General features: G+C 40.2%; 2 protein-coding genes across 4 annotated transcripts; one reads left to right on the forward strand and one right to left on the reverse strand.

Annotated features, from left to right (window-relative positions):
- Positions 1 to 145: 145 nt before the first annotated feature.
- Positions 146 to 5950, forward strand: LOC137130014 (uncharacterized). The gene is made up of 11 exons (XM_067509579.1): positions 146 to 535; positions 918 to 1286; positions 1612 to 1977; positions 2822 to 3175; positions 3286 to 3303; positions 3718 to 3781; positions 3872 to 3915; positions 4244 to 4394; positions 4563 to 4676; positions 5312 to 5379; positions 5583 to 5950. The coding sequence occupies exons 1-11, from the start codon at positions 146 to 148 to the stop codon at positions 5604 to 5606; spliced, it is 1962 nt and encodes a 653-aa protein (XP_067365680.1). The 3' UTR covers positions 5607 to 5950.
- On the reverse strand, positions 5830 to 20875 carry LOC137130011 (NLR family CARD domain-containing protein 3-like). 3 transcript variants are annotated; one of them, XM_067509571.1, is made up of 11 exons: positions 20753 to 20875; positions 19888 to 19990; positions 15173 to 15274; positions 14731 to 14838; positions 13874 to 13928; positions 13357 to 13585; positions 10475 to 12263; positions 10131 to 10304; positions 8049 to 8222; positions 7563 to 7609; positions 5830 to 6929 (listed from the first exon to the last, which is right to left on the reverse strand). In XM_067509571.1, the coding sequence occupies exons 2-11, from the start codon at positions 19974 to 19976 to the stop codon at positions 6403 to 6405; spliced, it is 3294 nt and encodes a 1097-aa protein (XP_067365672.1). In that variant the 5' UTR covers positions 19977 to 19990; positions 20753 to 20875; the 3' UTR covers positions 5830 to 6402. The 3 variants fall into 3 exon arrangements, with proteins under 3 accessions (XP_067365672.1, XP_067365673.1, XP_067365674.1); XM_067509572.1 differs by lacking the exon at positions 20753 to 20875 and adding an exon at positions 19044 to 19091; XM_067509573.1 differs by lacking the exons at positions 19888 to 19990; positions 20753 to 20875 and adding an exon at positions 16099 to 18999.
- Positions 20876 to 21003: the final 128 nt, after the last annotated feature.

The following is a 21003-nucleotide window of genomic DNA, read 5'->3' on the forward strand; positions in this document are numbered from 1 at the left end:
TGGCTCCGAGTCAGCACCTTGTATGTGAAACCTCATTCGTGGACCCGTACTCCACCTCCTGAGTAGAGCAGCACACACAGAGGCTTCAAACCTCCAAAGGCTTCGTTAAACAGCACAGGGACTTTTTTCTTTAAAACTAAAAGCCATGAAGGACTTGGTGTTGGTGTTTTTGGGATGTCTTCTGTCTCCCCTGTGGGCGCAAAGCAGGAGTGACACCTCAAACTGTAAGCCAGTAACGGCCAGCTTCTGCCAAGGTGTGGGATACACCAGCACGCTCCATCCGAGTGGAGTCCAAGGCTTCACCCTGCAGCAGATCGGTCAGATTGTGGAGACGGCCTGCTCACCGGACGTCGCCACGGTCATGTGCCGAGTGGTCGTGCCCGAATGCAGCTCTGGGGACGACAGCCGGGTGAAGCCGTGCAGATCTCTCTGTGCGAAGGTCAAGACCGACTGTGAGTCGGCCCTCAAAGCGAAGCGGTTGTCGTGGCCCGTGAGGATCAGTTGTGAATCTTTACCAGAGTCTAACTGTGTACAGGTTAGTCAGAAATCATATGTTGTCATCATATGACTGTTTTTTGCTTTTGCACAATGGACTTAACCAGAGGCTTATAGATGGTTAAAACAAGTGTGTAAATGGTGCATTTTCATCCTGAGATTCTGTGGGAACATCAATACGTAGGTTTCATTAGTGCACTGACCTCTGGCCTCCTAAAGTTGTTTGTACAGAAGGTGGAAACCACGCTTGCTCTGCCCCTCTGTTGTTTATGCCCAGGTATTTGTCTTGTTAAGTCATAAACGGCTGTAAAATAGCGATTTACAGCTTTTAGAGGAGGAAATACCAGAAGGCCACTGTCCTGGACGCGCACCGACACATCCTGCTTCCAGTTAAACCACTTACCGTGTTTCTGTTCTTCCAGGGTCAAAATGCCAGAGTTTCTCCAAGCCCCAGTCCATCTTGTGAAACAATCACTGTCCCTCTCTGCAGAGATCTGCCCTACACAGAAACTATGCTGCCCAATTTCCGCGGCCACACAAATCAGGGGGATGCAGGCCTGGAAGTGCATCAGTTTCAGCCCTTGGTAAAGGTTGAGTGCTCGCCGTATCTGAAGCCTTTCCTGTGCCACATGTACACTCCTAAGTGTGTGCTTGGGGGAAATGCTCAGCCTCCCTGCAGATCGCTCTGCGAGCGGGCTCGGTCCGGCTGCGAGTCGTTGATGAACAAGTTCGGCTTTCCGTGGCCCGAGACACTCAAGTGTGACCTACTTCCCACAGAGTCCTGCGAACCTGTAAGTGTTATTGTAACATGAAAATGAAACAACACAACGTGTGGTCAAACTGTTACACTCTTTTCCGTGGGGATTTTACCTTCAGTCAAAAAAAAAGTTTAATTTCACCTAAAATTTTAAATTTTAGAAATTATTTTTTTATACCGTTCCACATCCGACTTCATTATTTTCTCCTATTGTTCAAAAAAAACAAAATAGCTGAACACTGTTCATAACTAACAGTATGGAAAAATACAGATAAATTAAAAGAAACCAAATTAAAAAAAACTTATCCAGAAATCAAAAGATGTGCACTGGTAGCTGATTTCTGTTTCTGTGCCTCCAGGGTGAATTCTCCAGCGTTATCCCAACCGCTCCTGCATCATGTCAGACCATCACTGTCCCTCTATGCTCAGAGCTGCCATACACAGAAACTGTGCTGCCGAATATTCTAGGTCACCGAACTCAGGAGGACGCGAGCCGGGAAATATATAATTACTATCCTCTTGTAAGACTTGGCTGCTCGCCTCATCTGAAGCCTTTCCTGTGTTCCGTCTACACACCCGAGTGCGTGTCCGGAAAACCTCGTCCTCCCTGCAGAACGCTCTGCGAGCAGGCGCTGTCCGGCTGCGAGTCACTGATGAACAAGTTCGGCTTCAAGTGGCCAGAGTCTCTAAAGTGTGATGCATTCACCACAGAGTCCTGTGAACATGTAAGTGTGATCTAACATGTTCTTTAAAGCCACCACTGGGGGGCAGCATGCTAGAGGAGTGGTGGGCACTGCTGCTACATGGTCTCCAGTTTAAATCCAATCTGTGCAGGCTTTGTATGTTCGCTTTCACCCAGTGACAGCTGGGATAAGCTCCCCCTATGACCAGGATACGTAGTTTATAGAATACATGAATGATTTATGTCCAGTATTGCTATATAAACAATTCAAAAAGCCATCAAAATTAAACCATTGCTCCCAAAACCATGTTTGTTTGCTCCCACCTAGACTTCTGCAGTCGATTATATACTGGATTGTGCAGCACTGGTCTGTCAGAACAAAATCCAGTGTCTCTCCAGTGACGGGCTGATTATGTTGAACGTTTTGTGTTGGATTTCACTTTTCATTCCATCACATTTAAGTCCCTAAGTCTAGTTCCACCCCTATAAATAGCATCAGTTACCATTAGTGACACAACTCTTAGCTGGTGATTTCTAAAAGCTCTGGGTGGACTCGTAAGCAACAGGAAATTACTGAGGGGACCGAGGAAGCTTCAAGGGCAAAGCTACTGCGTGAGGTGAAACTGAGGTCATTTAAGTCACGAATCCTCCATGAAACATAAACTGATATCATAATAATGTGCAGATAATGTGCATGTGCATAAATCCTCTTAGAAATCAAATACTTGTCGTCGCTCATTGCATGTTTAGCTCTTTTTAAGCATTCAAGTCAAAACATTAGGTACCTGCAGCAGAGAATTCACTCCAGTCCAGTTGTTTCTGTGCTTTTCAGTAGTTTCACACAAACCTGACCTGGAATGACTGTGTGCACCTGCCTCTTGTTCCAGTATGGCGTGAGCAGCAGTGGGGGGATCTGTGAACCCATCACCATCCCCATGTGCCAGCGCCTGTCCTACAACCAGACCATCTCGCCCAATCTTCTGGGTCACACGAGTCAAAGAGAGGCCGTGACGAAGATGTCCTTTTTCAACTCCATAGTGCAGGCTGTGTGCTCGGTGGACATACACCTCTTCCTGTGCAGGGTCTACGCCCCCGAGTGTGTGGCTGGCGAAGTGCAGTGGCCCTGCAGGTCTTTCTGTGAGAGAGCTAAATCGGGCTGTGAGAGTCTGATGTCCGGCTTTGGTGTTTCCTGGCCAGATGAGCTGCAGTGTCATTTGTTCCCAGAGGCCAGTTGTATATCAGTAAGTAACACAGTGACACTTTATTTAGTTAGTTTAGTAAAAGAACATTGGAGCTGCATCACTGAATGTGAATCTTTACATAAAATCACCCTTTTCCTTTTCTTTTACAGGAAGAGCGAAGGCCTGAGGTATTTCAACTCATTTTAACGTTAACTGTACATTAAATGGCAAACTGTCTGCATTAGAGAGGAAAATTAAAGTATACACAAAAATGCACATACATATATAATTTAATAATTCAAGGAGACACACTGGATTTTTGTGAGCAACACTAAGTTTAAACTGAAACGTGTCATAAATCATAGATGATTCTAAATAAGGTGACACTAACACTGTTACAAAAAGTTTAAGCACTTTAAAAATTCACATGGGGACTTTTAATTTGAAAAATTTTAGTATCTAGCAAATGTGACCAACATGTGAGTCACGTGTGGAGAAAACTGTACATAATCGTGTATTTCACCTCATGGTCGCAGATTTCAGGCCTTTTGATGCTGCATGTTCTGCGATGCAGTAACTTTATTCCCTGTCGTTCACAACAGATGCTGAAGGCTGAGGATGTTCTTGCTAAACTAGTTGCCGGTGGCTATTCTGTTCGCGGCAAATGTCGGTTCCTTTTCCTTTTGAGTTTAACGACATTATCCAGTGAATGAGGATGTTTGACTCTCAGAATTACATGTGTTTCCTCCATTTCAGCTCTGAGTCTCAGAACTGCCCATCTGCTGTTGACTCTCATGGATGTATCCTTTAGAAACTCACCTCACTGCCATGTTTTTACCTCTGAAGTCAGGAGAAGGTGAAACTCCTACCATTAACACACCTATTAAAGGTGATAGTCGTAGATGTTAAAGTAAAATATTAATGATTCTGGTCTTTATTGTCCTATAACAATAAATTGTGTTTGCAACTAGGCAACACATAAATTATGCTTTTTAAAAAGCTAATGAAGGGATAAAACGTTATTCTGTCTGCACACGATGCCAAATTTTACAGTCTATCCTTTATTGTAGTGTAATTGGAGGCAGTGATTTGTATGTTTTCAGATTATTTCTTTAATCGGCACCTCAGAAAGACAACAGTAGAGACCTGGACGTGGTGGAGTTCTTCAAGCTGGAGCACTATGTGGCTGTTATCAGGAGGGAGTATGTGGAGACCTACGAGAGGATGAACCCCCCCTCCGTCACAAAGGCACAAATGAAAAAGACTCTGTCTGCCCGAGGTATCCAATACACATTTTGCCCAAATCTAAAGCTGAACCTGAAGGGTTCAACATTCTTTTTTTTTTATCCTGAGACAAAACCGTTCCTGACAAAATGATGATGATGATGATGATTGAGTAGTGAGTCGATCGGTCTGATTTCTATACGTTCTTCCCTTTGTCACCCAGAATTTGGTTTAGATGATGAAATCTTCCAAATTCTGTGGCACGAATACAGTTCCCAACATGGAATTGACTACGATGAGTATGTGGCGCTGCTGACGAAACTTCAGATCCTCAAAGGTCGGTATCAGGTCTTCAAGCATTTTGAATGTGCTGTTGATAATTCATGTTGTCTGTTTTGTCACAGCTGCTGTAGGCAGGAGTTTAGAAAGAGGCCAAAGTTCCCCCTCAGTGCAACACTTAGAGTTTTTGACTAGCCCTCAGTCTAATTCAGCTGAAGAAGTTTTATCCCTCTACACAATTCTCTAAATTTAAAACGGTCTCAACAATCGTAAGAATGTAGATATTTAAAAGACGACTTGACCAATTTTTTCTTTCTTTCTATGGTCTTAGTTTGGTGTAAATGTACATTAATGCTTTGAATTTCCCTCTGACTTCCCTTAGTGAAATATTTCTCTGCTTCTATGTAAAATAAAACTCCTCCAGATGACATCACCTGGAGGGAGTTCAGATGATGTCACAAAATAATCTGATTAATCTGATGTCATCTATTAATTAATCCTCTATTAGAACGTTGTTTGAACATTCCCGACTTATTATTTTGAATCTACATTTTTCGATCAAGTGCGCATTTACTCTCCTAAGTTGTATTAACTGTTCCTGAGTGAGGTTTTATTTAAAGTGAAGTAGCCACTTTGGAAAGTCTGTTTCAAAACACCATAGTGTACAGTGTGTACGTTTATTCCCTTCCTCAGAGCGTTTCCAGGCCCACCTGCTGAGTTTGCCATGTGCCTGCGAAGTCGCTGGTTTTTCTTTCAAACAGGTGAGTTTGAAGGTTTTACAAAGCTCTAATAAAATAACGGTGCTGAATATAGCCAGTGCATTAAGTGATATTTTGTTGTTTAAACCTACAGAAAAATGATTTAAGGTAGACAGTGGTACTCAATTAATAAAAAAGGTATAGAGAAAAACAGGCCACAGTCCAGCCATTTTGGTTTTGTACAACTTTCATTCTTCTCTTTTCAGTTCATGAAGTCAGCCATAATCTGAAGCTCGAGAGCTGAGGATGGACCAGTTTTAAAATAAGTGGTTCAGGTTTTTTTGAAAGCTAATATAAGTTTAATCTAAGTTACTGTGACCGTTTCATTTGAGTCTCAGCTGAACATTGGAGGGCATTTTTCCACGAAACGAGACTTTCAGGTGAAATTTGATTCAGCACGTGCAACAAAAAGACAGTTGTAACAAGCGAGACTCAATAATATACTAAATCAGCTTCAAGAAACCTGCTCATTCCTTTAATTATACAGAGCTGTGGGAACCAGTATGAGGCTATGAATCCAATCATTATTCTTAAAGTACACAAACAATAAAAAAAACATTTAAAAGTGGGAAAATGTGTTGTGTTGTCACTTTCTGTCATTTCTTTGGTTCCTTTTTTTAAATGTATTTTCTATTATTCTTTTCATTTAATTTTGTTTAACCATAAATGACAAGTGTACTACAATTATGTGGACACATTGAAAACATACTGTGGTCCTGAAATAAATGGAAACATAGTGCTTATCCCCTCGTCAAAGTGGTATTTTTCCTCAAGAATATAAAAATAGTAAAGCTCCTGCATCAATATTATAACCACTGTCCTGTAACACGGAAAAAGCAAGAAGCATAACGTCCTTTATGTCCCTGCCCAAAGGCCGGCACTAAGAAACCGATCTTAATTGGAGGAAATGGAGAAAGATGCTTTAACAACTGTAGATGTGATAAATACAATACTAATACTAATACTAATTTATCAGCAATTATTCAGCAACAAGCTAAGGCACCAGATTCATTCCCACGTGCCTTTTTACATCTGGCACAAAGACACTGAGGAGTCTAACACCGTAAGTCTAAAGGCAGGGTGGAGTGGTTCCATGAATTTGGTCTGGAAAGTGTGGAGGTGGATCAGTTTGCCAGACGTGACACTGTAGAAGGACAAAGAGCCTTTAGGCCAATCGAGGTACACGCCCACTCTGCAGGAGGGAGGCGTGTGAATGGACGTTCTTTTGTTATCATGCCGTGCAGAGAAACCATCCTCGCAGCACCTCAGACTCCAGGACTGGTCGTTTCTTCCGAGACAGCTGTCATCAAATTGTCCTATCCGTCTGATTTCTTTGTAAGTCACTGCTATGTGAACCTTTCCACTCCACTCGACCTCCCAGTAACAGCGACCAGTCAAACCCTCTGTGCACAGCACCTGGTTCCTGTAGTCGAATCTGTCCGAGTTATCGGGGTACGGCTGCGCCTCTCTCTCAAATGTCGTCTTTCTGTTGTTGGTTGACAGTTTAAGGTTCTTGTGCGCTGTGTTTGGGTCCAGTGTGAGTTCACAAGCATCTGTAGAAATGAATAAGATAATTACGGTTGGTTCTAGCTGGGCTGGGTCAGTCCCGGTCTGGCTCAGTTGGTGCTGACTGTCAGCAGAGAAAATTGTTCTAGGGTGTCGGACCAAGATTTTATTCTTTAGTCTGAAGAGGCCAGTTGTTCTCACAAAGACTTTTAAAAGAATATTTAAAATTTTGGTTTGTGTATGTGGCGCCCACAATTTGTGGATTGGTTTAGTCCATTGGCAGGTGTCTGCTCCTTCCAGACTCTTATGGACTGGTTATCTGGGACAATTGGTGGAGACATTGTCCATGTGTCTTTGAAAGACTTAAGCTGGAGATACACATGGAGACCTTTAAAGGCTGGACAGGTCACATTTCCACCAACCAGAGAGGACCAGGAGGACCATCCAGGAGGAGATGGATTCCAGAAGCAACAGACATGCTGCATGTCATCTAATACAAGGTATACTATGTTATATCTGCTACTACTATCTATATCTGTAGATCTACATCGATATATATCTAGATCTATGCAGCTTTCCAGTAAAAGGTTTATCAAACTATTCAAAATGTCCCAACTATGTTTAGCTATAAAACAGCATTGTGCTACGTTTGTTCTATCAAATCAGAAACGCACACTTACACTTTTTCAGACCACATTTCAACATCTGCACTCCACCAAAGTCCACCCTAGAGAGAAAAACAGGTCAGCAGGTATGTGGCATTAAAAAAAACCCTTTTTAAAAGTTTTCACACAACAAGAGTGACAATGGCTCAATAACAGCTGTCAGACAACTTTAAAGATTTAAAACATTTGCCAAGGTGATCACGTGGAGCATCCTTAATTCTTCTGTCTATCCATAAATTATCTATAGTGCTTAACCGGTTACATGTTGGAAGGGTGTTGGATCCAATCCCACTTTGTCTCGATTCTTGCAAAGCTTAATTTTTAATTGATGATTTAGGGATTTTCTTTTTTTTTTAGATTACTAATTTGGCTTATTCAATTGATTATTGATTATTATTAATGTGATCAGTAATTTCTAATTCCCCAAGATGTTTTTTTATTGCCTTTTGTTGATGTTGTTAATTGGAACACCAAAATTAAACCCATGTCCTTTGTCCATACCTCAAATTTTCCATTCTCCAGTTTGTATTCTTCAGTCCAGCATACAGCAGTTTTACTCCAGACTCCCCTGGATGGTTGTAACTCAGGTCCAGCCTCTTCAGATGAGAGGGGTTGGAGCTCAGGGCTGAGGCCAGTGAAACAAAGCCTTCGTTTGTGATCAGACAGCCTGATAGCCTGCACACACACCAGAATTAGATCTTTTGCAGATGGACACATATAGTCAAGAGTAAAGAAAACATACTATTGTACAAGGATAATGGTTATTAAGACTAAGTAAAGTGCCCTCTAAAAAGTCCACTAGAAGATTTGAAGGCAGCACTACAAAGAATCCTTTCTATGACCCTCACTGAGACTAACAGGCTGGTGAACACCACAGGAAAACCAGCCAGGTTTTAGGTCCAGGATAAGCCACAAAGAGCAGTATCCTCCATGAAGAAGGAGGTAGGAGGCCAAGATCAGGGTCAAATGGAGAGAAGTTAGCCAGCTATTGGAATTGCAAAAAAGCAGGATGAAGAATGGGGTTCCTAAGAAGAAGCTGGATGTTCTCCACTGAGCCATCCGGAGTGTGCTCTCAGTCGAAGGGTAATAACATGAGAGCAGACATACCGAGGCTGGAGACTACACAATACTGGAAAAGCATATGGGAGAAGGAAGCATTACATTACAACAGTACCCAGAGGTTAGTTGACGTGACCACAGTAACCTTCTAGAACAAGATCCAATAACCATTACAATTGTGCACGTCCAAGAGAGGGTCTCAAGTATAAAAAGCTTGACAGAACTAGGCCCTGACATGATACATGCCTACTGGTTAAACAAACTACCTTCACTCCATGAGCACATGGTTGGACAAATGAACCAGCTACTAGCTGATGGAACCCACTCTGAATGGTTAACTGAAAGCTGAACAGTCTTGATACTGAAGGACCGCCAGAAGGAAGCAGTCCCATTCAACTACTTCCCTGCCCCTGCACAACATGGAAGCTCCTGTTGAGCATCATAGCGACTAAGTTGAGAAGCCACATGGCTCAATATATGAGCAGGGCCAGATAGGAATTAGAAGTGACACCAGACGAGTAAAGCATCAGCTACTGGTAGACAAAGTGGTCACTAAAGACGGCAAGACCAGACATACCAACCTCTGTACAGCCTGGATCGACAAGAAAGCCTATGACACATTGTCTAAACCATGGATCCTAGAATGCATGGAACTATACAACACCAAGAGCTCTCTAAGAGCTTTCATCAAGAACTCACTGAGGATGCGGACAACAACCCTGTCCCCGCTGCCGTTCTCATTAGGGCTGAACCCCCTCAGCCAGATCATCACCAAGAGTGGTTACGGATACCGACTATACTATGGAATGGAGCAACCTTAAGCCATCTCCTCTACATGGATGACATCAAGCTGTATGGCAGAAGTGAATGAGACCTCGACTCACTAATCCACACCACTAGGATCTATAGTGTCATTTGAACTGGATAAAGTGTGGTAGGGTGGTAACAAGGAGAGGAAAGGCGGTCAGAAATGAGGGAATTATACTACCTACTACTACTACTACAGATAAAGGACAGGTCCAAATACCTTGTGATCTTGCAGGCAAATAGGAAACATAAGGAGGCCAGAAAGAAATCACCAACTGCCAAAAACTACAGTGTAAGGCAAATGAGAAGGTCTGGTCATTAGCTTCCCAAAAGAGAGAAAGAGACAGACAAGACAAGGAAACTCCTTTCAATACACTGATGGTTTCACACCAACTAGATAGAAGAAGTTTCTGATATCAAAAACTCCTACCAGTAGCTGGACAAAGCTGGTAGTGATAGATGTAGCAATATTAACATCAAGAAGAAAGAACACGAGAAGCTTGAAAAATACCAAGGGATGAAAGAATAGTTAGAAAACGTGGAAGATGAAGGCACAAGTGGTTTTGAATATTTTTTTTCATTGCTTCTAACCATTACTTTATAAGTGCAGTAACTGATGATACAAATATAATAAACATTTGCACTGGTATAAACATAAAACCTAACGTAAGCTTTATTTGATAAGGAATTGAGAGTTATTAAACTATGACTCCTAACCTGAGAGTTTGCAGTTTACAATATCGACTCTTGAGCCCAGTGCAGAGCAGCTCCACTCCTGTATCCTGAATGTCATTGTTACTCAAGTCCAGCCCTCTCAGACTGGAGGACTGGGAGCTGAGAACTGAGGCCAGAGCTTCACAGCTTTTCTCGGAGAGGTTACAGCAACTTAGCCTGAAGATGCAGTATTAACAACGGAATTAGAAATAGGAGTTTATCGATATATTTAATCTGTTCTGTTAGCTTTCACTTACAGACTTTTTTGGACACTTTGACCAACTTTGACCAATATGTTTAAAAGATAAAAAAACACAAATTTTGTATATAACTATCTCTGGACTTACACTGATTTCTTGGAGGCTTTGACCACTGGCAGCAGCCTCAGAAGAGCCTCCTCTGAAGCAGAGTATGTCTTCAGGTCAAACAGATCTAGATCTTTTTCTGATGACAGTAAGATGAAGACCAGAGCTGACCACTGAGCAGGAGACAGTTTATCTGTGGAGAGACCTCCAGATCTCAGGTACTGTTGGATGTCCTCCACTAGAGAATGGTCTTTCAGTTCATTTAGACAGTGAAACAGATTGATGCTTTTCTCTGTAGACAAATTCTCACTAATCCTCGTCTTGATGTATTTGACTGTTTCCTGATTGGTCATTGAGCTGCTTCCTGTCTGTGTCACCAGGCCTCGCAGGAGAGTCTGATTGTTCTGCAGAGAAAGACCCAAGAGGAAGCGGAGAAACAGGTCCAGGTGTCCATCTGGATTCTGTAAAGCCTTTTCCACAGCACTCTGGTAGAAAAATTCAGGTTCATCCTTACATAAAGCAGAAGAGGAGGTTGTTTTTTCTTCTACCAGAAGATTGACATCAGAGTTGATAAATGTCAGAAGGACATGAAGAGCAGCCAGAAACTCTTGAACACTCAGATGGATGAAGCAGAACACCTTTTCCTGGAACAGTCCTCTCTCCTCTATAAAGATCTGTGTGAACACTCCTGAGTACACTGAGGCTGCTCTTATATCGATGCCACACTCTGTCAGGTCTGATTCATAGAAGATCAGGTTTTCTTTCTGCAGTTGCTCAAAAGCCAGTTTTCCCAGAGCTTCAATCATCGTCCTGGTCTCTGGACTCCAGTGTGAATCTGTCACAGTGCCTCCATCATATTTGATGTTCTTCAGTTTGGACTGAACCACCAGGAAGTGGATGTACATCTCAGTCAGAGTCTTGGGCAGCTCTCCTCCTTCTCTGGTTTTCAACACATCCTCCAGAACTGTAGCAGTGATCCAGCAGAAGACTGGGATGTGGCACATGATGTGGAGGCTTCGTGATTTCTTGATGTGGGAGATGATTCTGCTGGCCTGCTCCTCATCTCTGAATCTCTTCCTGAAGTACCCCTCCTTCTGTGGGTCAGTGAACCCTCTAACCTCTGTCACTATGTCAACACACTCAGGAGGGATCTTATTGGCTGCTGCAGGCCGAGTGGTTATCCAGAGACGAGCAGAGGAAAGCAGGTTCCCCCTGATGAGGTTTGTCAGCAGCACATCCAATGAGGTGGACCCTGTCACATCAGTCACGACCTCATTGTTGTGGAAGACCAGAGGAAGTCGACACTCATCCAGACCGTCAAAGATGAACACAACCTGGAACTCTTCAAACCAGCAGAATCCTTTGGTTTCAGGAAAAAAGTGATGAACAAGTTCCACCAAGCTGAACTTTTTCTCTTTCAGCACATTCAGCTCTCTGAAAGTCAATGGAAATGTGAACTGTATGTCCTGGTTGGCTTTGTCTTCAGCCCAGTCCAAAGTGAACTTCTGTGTTAATACTGTTTTCCCTATGCCAGCCACTCCCTTTGTCATCACTGTTCTGATTGGTCCATCTCTTCCAGATGTGGCTTTAAATAGGTCTTCACATTTTATTGTTTTTTCAGATGTGGTCTGTTTCTTCAATGCTTTTTCGATCTGTCTGACCTCATGTTCCCTGTTGACCTCTCCAGTCCCTCCCTCTGTGATGTAGAGCTCTGTGTAGATCTGGTTTAACGAGGCTGGGCTTCCTTGTTTAGCAACCCCCTCAAACACACACTGAAATTTCTCTCTCAGTCTTGATTTCAGTTTACGGTGGCATGTGGCAGCAACCATGTCTGGATGAATACATGAAAAATATTTTAACATTAATTTAGATTGTGCAGGTTTTTTCATGAACTAGTATCCTGTGGTGCTGTTGCTCAGTTGGTAAAGGCAATCATCCACGGACCACAGGACCACAGGGTCAGTGGCTATATGTCAAAGTGTGTCTGGGCAAGACACTGAACCCCTAACAGCCCATTCCCATCCCCAGCTGTGCGGTGCCGGTCCAAGCCCAGTAGAAATCGGGGAGGGTTGGGTCAGGAAGGGCATCCGGCATAAAAACAAACTGTGATGATCCGCTGTGGTGACCCTGAACTCACGGGATAAGCCGAAAGGACAAAAAGTATCCTGTTAATAAGTAAATCTCCAAACTAGGCGTACATTGGGGATCAGGCCCAATCCTGCCTTTGTGTACTCATAAAACGTATATGACTGGAAAATGTCTATGGTTTAGAGCTGTTTTAAAATAATTGTCAATAATTGTTCTTTTATATTTGGCAGAAGAACATGAGTATTTCCAGTCTTACTGAATTTGCTTAACTGCAGATTTCACCGTCCAGCAACTCATTCCAGAAGCAAAAGAGTTTAGTACTTGTATCGCTACTTGGTATCTTGTGCAGTCTGGGAAAAAGTAGTTTCGGGACATTGCTACTCCAAACCACTTTTTCAGCTGAACATTAATGTGGACTGGCTTGGTCAAAACCTTGACATTTTTGTGCATAGTATTTGAAGACTTCATAGTGCGTAAGAAACATTTTCAGGAACTACCCTTCAGTGGTTGAAATCAAGCTATTGCTATTACACATTATGACCCCCACCTGCCTCTTCCTATAAAACCAATGTCTCCCACCGATGAAGAATGGAGAGAAAGGAATTTAAATTATACTACAGCAATCGAGAAGCCATTAACCTTCTACCTACCAATACCTTATCACAAAGAAAATGCTTCTCTGACTGAACAACACATAGTCAGATTTTAGGATTAACTGAAATTACGTTACGCCAGTAGCACTATGATGCTGCAGGATTCCACAGACTTTACACTTTAGCTTTTTGTTAAACAACTTTTTATTCATGTTATATCTATATGTGTTTAAAGCCTCTTACTGCTCCGCAGAGAGTCAGCCAAGTCAGTCGCATTCATTCCTTGGAGGAAGTGCAGTGTGAACTTCAGAAATGCGTCTTTGCTGCTCCTTCTCCAGTCCTCCTCCTCACCGTTCACGTCCTCTTCATCCATCCATTGCCTCTCAAAGGACTCTTGGTAACCTGGATAGAGAATCCTCTGGAACCTCTTCAGCTCACTCCTCACAAAAGGAATCATGCTCTCCTCCAGACGCTTGAAAAAAAAATAAAAATCTCACCTTTTAACTAACACTAGCCTTAAATCAAAACTCGCAAAACGAGGTATCAGTTTTAAGTGTCAAATGGCGATTGTCATCTCAGAATTACTACTTAATCAAAGGGAGTAACAGCCATTCAAAGCAGTCCCATCACATCTTTTCCAAGACACCCTTGATTGTGCCAGGCGAGCAGTTTTCCCCTGCTTCCGGTCACACCAGTTCAGTTTACCTTTAGCTTATAACTATTTTAACTGCTGGCAAAATGTGTGTGTATGTTTACCGACCTTAAATATTGTACTTGATGTAGATGAACCCATCGAATTGGAGAAACTGCTGCTCCTGGTCACAAAACAAATATTCGACAAGATTAGGCATTGAAATACCAGGAACGTAGGATCAACTGTATGTGGCTGCCAATAGCATAATTAGATTTAGCACAAGAGGTGTGCTTCAACCTTAACTTTATAAAACATATGCTAATGCAGTTTGTACGGGTTTCCTCTGTGTACTCTAGTTTCCTGTAAGTGGATCTATCTATGTACTGTATCGATCTATAGATACAAAGATAGATATATATGTATTAGCCTTCATTATTGTAATGGTAATATTACTTAAGAAATCTTTTGAAAAACAACAGGCTGACAACGTTAACAAACACCTGACAAAAGTGCACATATTAAATTTGGGCATTTTGTTGATTTCTAAGCTGAGAAGAAAGATGTGTTAAAACCATATAACAAACCAGCTTTAATTTAAATTGAGTCTTTCTTCAAAAGTTACTGTTACATTTTAATTTTACAAAGTTTTAAATTGAAAGATATTCAACAGTAACTGTAGCATTCTACTTGTAAAACAAGAACATCATGAACATGTAAGGCCTCCACTGACGTTTTAATTATTTTAATAAATGTCAAGAAGTGTCAGCTGATAAGACAGTGATCAGCAACAGAAGTATGGATATTATTGTCTACTTCATTACTGTACAACATAAACTGAGGAGATAACATTCAACACAAATGTTCGATGAGTTAGAAAAGTGTAACACTGAGCAAAGGTATCTCAGATAAACAGTTATGTTACAGTAGTGTTACATAGTCATTTATCTTTATAATTTGTGCAACAGAAGAATCTTTGGACTTACTTTGAATGAGAATCTTGTGCTCCAAAAATAAAAGGGAGATTCATAGAGAGGTCGCTGTCAGGGGACCCAAAGCTTCGCGGGAGGAATTCTGAAAATTGAGGCTCAGATCTGACAGAAAAAGACATTGAAAGTGAAACTTAGTAAACAGAATGATTTGGACTGCTGCTAGACTGTCACCAGCTTATATACCCATCGTGGGTGTGCATGTACTGTACACAATAAATACACACAGGTGCACAAATAACAAGAGGAAGCAGATCACATCTTCTCTTGCCATAAACTATGATTAAAAAAAAAAAAAAAACAACTCGAAAATGCTAAATTATCTATTCCTACTTAATTTCAGGTAATATCTGCTATGCTGTGGACCAAAGTTTTTGCACCACGTGATGAGGACGTTGTTTTTTGAAAAGAATATCTATGTTAAGATGCTTTCACTTACTCTGCATCAGAATCTTTAAAGGCAATAGGTTGCAACATGGATGTGTCACTCCTCATGGACACTCTGCTTGGGGAGGGAGACTCTGATGAGAGCCGTTGGTTCCTGACAGAGACAGACACAAGAACAAACTAAGCAGGATCTGAAGACTTCCAGCATCCATCCCAAAACCAGGTGAACAGTCTATTCAGTATTGGATTAATTAAGTAGCACCAGTTGACCCCTTGTTGTCTCATGCTACATCCCCAAGATGTCTATTGTAGCTTGAAAACAAAGAAAAATAAATAACTATCGATGTTGATGATGTGGTTAGATTTTGATCAAAAAGAAGAGGAATAAACGAACAGCAGGAGAAAGGACGAAGATGGAACATTTTTCATATTTAAAAGTTTTTGTTGACCTTCTAGCGGTGAGGTGGCCACACTGCCAGTGAAACAATACAGACATCCTTAAATGATTGAAAGTAATCATTTAACATCCATCCATCTGATTTTTTTGGGTACATTAATTAAAATGTGAACCTAACTCAGAAATCTACAGGTTCAGCTTCAGAGTTCTCACAGCAGGAGTCAGTGATTTGGGAGCTTCATGCAAACCACCGCACAGTAAAATTACATCCAATGAAAAGTCCTCGTATCTTTTTTTTTTTTTTTTTTTTCCAGAAATGAAGAGTAACAGTGAGGTTTTTACAGCATAATCTGCTTATATTTAGTAAACATCTGTTGAAAGTTGAAAGCTTTTAATTGTCATATAATGCTGGATTGAATAAACACTGCATCATATTTGGTTTTGCTTACTGGCAAATTATTGACTACTCTTTGCTCACATTCATACATGTCAGGACATGAGTCACCTTTTCAAAACCCGATAACAGTAGTTTGTCTGACATATACTATGATTTAAAGTGTAAAACAAACTATTTACATTACCTTTTTCGCCGATCTTAATTGAGGCAGCTTCTTATAACCCTTTCAAAGACACTAACAACCTACTGACAAAGAAATGTAGCAATCCTGTCAGCGAAATGGAATGCTGCCAGACAGGTTCTGACCTATTTTATTCTGTATTGCTTTCTGCTTTGTTCTTTTGCTAATGTTCTCTTCCATGAATACAACTTCAAACTGTGTAAAATGTATATATACATCAGTGAACTGTTAAAATTAATGTGCCTTGTCAAGTGTAAAAGGGATGTTATTTTCTACTAGCCAGTGTGAAGTGTCCATAACACTGGTTACACAGTAGCTGGGGATGAACAGATCCTGATCTTTATATTTAGGGTTTTAAATTTCAAATTGAGGCATCAGCAACCATTGCATATATAATAGTGAAACCCAAAAGAGAGGTTTATCCAAAATTCACTCCGAAATTTGAAATACGTGAATAATCCCTTATTGGGAATCACAAACCAGCAGCATGAACAAAATTAGTCTGTTCAAATTAAAACTGGGCACTTTTACACACATAGCACAGGAGCAGTAAGTTAAGACATTATAAAAGCAAGACTTGAAAAATAATTTCTTTGGACCCTCCCCTTGATTCGGAAGGAAAAAAACTGCAACCAAGCCACTTAATATATCTTAACACAAGGCATTTACATTATGGCAATAAAGCAAAGCAACATCTTAAAATTTTAATTAGCTGCCGGTTAAAATAGTGTCACCTTGTTTAAGGGATTTGTTCAAAAGTAGGATCAGAAGATAATTGATCTTCATTAAAACACAGTTTTGAAGAAAATGTTGAGGATTGGGACAATTACGATATTGCTAAGATAGGAATCAGGTGTAAACAAACGTCCAACTGAAAATGAAATTACAGTGTCTCGTGAAAGTCTAAAGTCTCTTTCCAACGTAGATATTTTTTTTTTTCAGTTTGCACTCAAATCATCAACTGTCTCTCTCCTTTTTTCCTCTCTCTCCCCCTGAGTCACTCTGTCACTCTGCTTTCTATTCTGTTCAGAAAAAGCCCCCCAAAATAAAAAGAATAATAACAATAACGTTAAAAAAACTAAAGCAAAAGTTGAAAAGCAGCATTTTCTGTCACTATTTCTGAATTTTTTATTTTGATGTCATGCAATCAAAATGGTATTTTTCAATACAATACACTGCTGTGTTTATAATACAAAGTACAATGTAGAACTAATTGGATTTTAATTTTGATTTCTTGTAACTCAGAGCTGACAGATCCAATCAAGTTCTTCAATGCCAACATAATGTCCCGTTTCCAAATACAAAGGTAAAATGCTGAATCTTAGCTGAAAGCACAGAGGTCTTTTCCTTATGGGCCATTTATATGTCACATAGTTTTCTGTTCCAAAATCTGTCTTAATCAAGGCAAACATTTTAAGTTTTGGCTTATTCCAAATCTCTTTGACAAACTGAAAAACACAAATTGATAGTAACTACTTTTGAAATAAGGAGTTCACCTATTCTGCCCTCTAACCCAATGCCTGTGTCCCATATAAGCATTGTCTTACATATTTGGTTATCATTCATACCAATCACTCTATTCCACAGCCTACTCATACAACCTGCCCATCTTCTTTCACAGGCCTCTCACCCCATATCTCCTACCACTGCTGTAGTTGGGGCAAACTTGTTTTCTCCTAAGAAATACTGCATATCTCTATCTGTGGAATGTGCTTCCAAATTAAGTTAAAGGTTGAGGAGAAATCAAAAGGAAATCCATCCTTTCCATGTTCATATATATACACTGGTCAAACAACGTGGGGACGATGAGTAAAACGTATAAAACAGAATGCAATGATTTGCAAATCTGGCATCTAGTGTCATTTTATTATGAGTAGAGGTTTACTAAAACCTTGGTTTACTAAAATAGTGTTTCTATTTACCAGATATTTTGTTTTGTTGTTTTATTCTGTAATATTTTTAGACAATTTTTCTATTGTGCCTAATGGTTAAATAAACTACCTTCAGACCTGAAAGAGTGTGGTATCGATATCAGAGCAGCCTCAGTTTAATCGGCTTATCCTGAACTCACAGGACAAGCTGAAAGGACAAAAAAAAGCTGTTTTGCTTCTGTTTTTCATTTTATTTATACATAATGCATAGAAATAAGCATTTAAATTTATTATTATTGTTATTATTTCCTCCACATTTCAAATCTCCTGAGCTGCGACAGAGGGGCAAACTTTGTTTTACATTTCAATTTAGTTCTACTGATCTGAAAAGCAAATAATGTCCATTTGGTGTTATTTCAGCCCAGTTGTATGACATTTTGATAGACTTTGTACATTTTAATAGCAAATTTTTAATTGTTAGCATTTGTAAATCCAACTTTCACTCTATAATGTTTAAAATGGTTTTAATTGAACTGTGTTCCTACATTTAGGTTATAATTTCTCAGTTTTTTATTTTTTTTATTAAAATTTTTAGAAAAGTGATAATTCTACTTTCTCTTTATGTTTGAGGTCATAGTGGGTGGTGGAGTCTTAGTGGAGCATATTGTAAGAAGAGGTGGTTCTAATGCTTTGACTACCTACTTAAAATGAGTAGCTGGAATCCTTCAAACTGAAGCACTATGTGACTGTTATCAGGATGGAATATGTGGAGAGCTACAAAAGGATAAATCCACCCTCCGTCACTCAGACACAAATGAAACAGGTTCTGTCTGCTTGTGGTGTAAAATAAACGATTTTTTCTCTTCAGATGAATCTGAATACTTAACTGACAAAGTGAAGATGATAATGACTGAGTGGTGAGTTAATGGGTCTGATCCATTAATACCTTTGTCACACAGAACCTGTTTAGATGAGGACAGATTCAGGACTCGCTCATCCCGACATGACAATACGATGAAAACAAATTACTAAAAATTAATTGAACCCGTAAGCATTGGTTACGTTTGGTTTATTTACCTGTGTGTGAACCTACAGGAAAAGGATTTCTAGTAGACAGTAGTTCAGCTACAAAGAAAGTAATACACAGTATTCTGTTTATACAACTGTTACAATATTGAAAACAAAATATAATGTTGATTAAAATTAAATATTATTTTAAATAATTGGCAATAAGTTATCGTATATGTTGCATACATGGCCAATCAAATAACCTCATAATAAAATTGAGTGAAAACACAGTGAACTATATGCTGGGATCAGTTTTTAGTAGAAGTTTGTAATATTAGTTGACAGTTATAAAGTATTTCTACTGAATAACATCTTTTCCCCTTTTTCCACGTCATGAAATCTACAATAATCTAAATAAATATAAATGCATCAAGTCTACAGTATTAACAACCTTCACTGTTAAAAGGACAGATATATTTAAGGAATAATAAACGGAGTCTAAGACTATTCATATCATTTACATTTACATTTAGTCATTTAGCAGACGCTTTTATCCAAAGCGACTTACAAGTGAAGTACAAGGCGGCAAAAATCTAAAACAAGGAGAAAACATCAAAGCAAAGTCCCATCAGAAAAGTGTTCACAGTTCACGAGATGCAAGTGCAAGAAAGAGCAGAAAGGATTTTTTTTTTAAAAGATTTTTATGTGCTTAATAATATCACAAATACAGGGACACATTCATGTGCTCTGACTCACACTGAGCTTTGATGTGGATAAATGCTCTGAACTCATAGTACTGTACTATGGTTTAATGCTCATGTACTACCTAATGTACTACCTCACCAGTACCTACAGCACTACAGTGGCTCCTCATTCACAGCTGCTCCTGGTCATTGTGTGATTTTCCTCTTACCTCTCAGCTTCGCCCTGACTCTCATGTTCTTCAGACGGTGTGGTGTTGGGGGACAGGACTTCCTCATCTTTCTCCTCAGACTGACTCATGGTGGAATTTTAACCTTCAAACACACACAACAATCTGTGTTAGCTAAACTAATTCACTGCAAGTATTTTTTATTTGAAGAAAGAAAGTTACAGTTTCAGTTACAGTCCAGTAATGACTGAAAACAGCATCAGAATATATAGTGCTTTTATTTAAGCACACACACACACACACACAGAGAGAGATTTACTCTGCAATGTACGTGGACTGACCATGACAAACACATTGGGGTTTGATGTCTTGCTCAAAGAAACTTCCTGTTCATTGTCTCAACATTGTGACCCAACCTACATGTTAATGCTTAATATTTAAAAGTTAGAACATTTAAATTAACTTGGACTATTATATTTGTAAGTCTTGTACACACTTTGTCATCACTAAGCTAATTCTGCTTTTACTCTAGAAAATGAAACAAGCGACGAAAGACTGGTTTAGTTTTACTTTCCTTTCACTCCTGAGGCCTATCCTGCCTCCTGCAGCCTGCAGAAGGACAGTGGAGTCCTGCAGAAGGGTTGAACTGTCCCCTTAAAACTGTCAAAAATGGACCAGTCTCCCTGTATCTCAATAGCACCTGCTGTATATTCGTGTTTCTCTGCTTGATGTGTTCTTTAAACGGCGGGACGTTAACTTCAGTACACAGGCTACTCATCTGCTAAAATCTAGGGTTCAGCTGTTACACGGTCGGATGGCAAATGTCTAACGTTTAAATTCTAACAAACGCAGGTCGAAGCTTTTCTTGCACTAAACTGTGAAACACGTTAACCGATCGATGTTTTACCTGTGAGTTGTCGACACCGTCGTTGTTCTTGCCCCCGGGGAAATAAGCGAAAGTGAAACGTAACAAGCCTGAAGTTCCGCGTGTGACCGCGCAGAGGTGTCACTCACTCAGACAATGTTTTCGTTTGTTCTGGAAAAGCTGCCGACATTCGAAGCTCATTTACCAAATCCCCACCTTCATCATCACCATCTGGACCGAGCCGGTAGAAATGTTACAAACAATTTTTCAAAATAACGACCTATTTTTTTAAA

The sequence above is a fragment of the Channa argus genome, chromosome 7, assembly GCF_033026475.1.
Source record: "Channa argus isolate prfri chromosome 7, Channa argus male v1.0, whole genome shotgun sequence".
Classification (NCBI taxonomy): domain Eukaryota; kingdom Metazoa; phylum Chordata; class Actinopteri; order Anabantiformes; family Channidae; genus Channa; species Channa argus.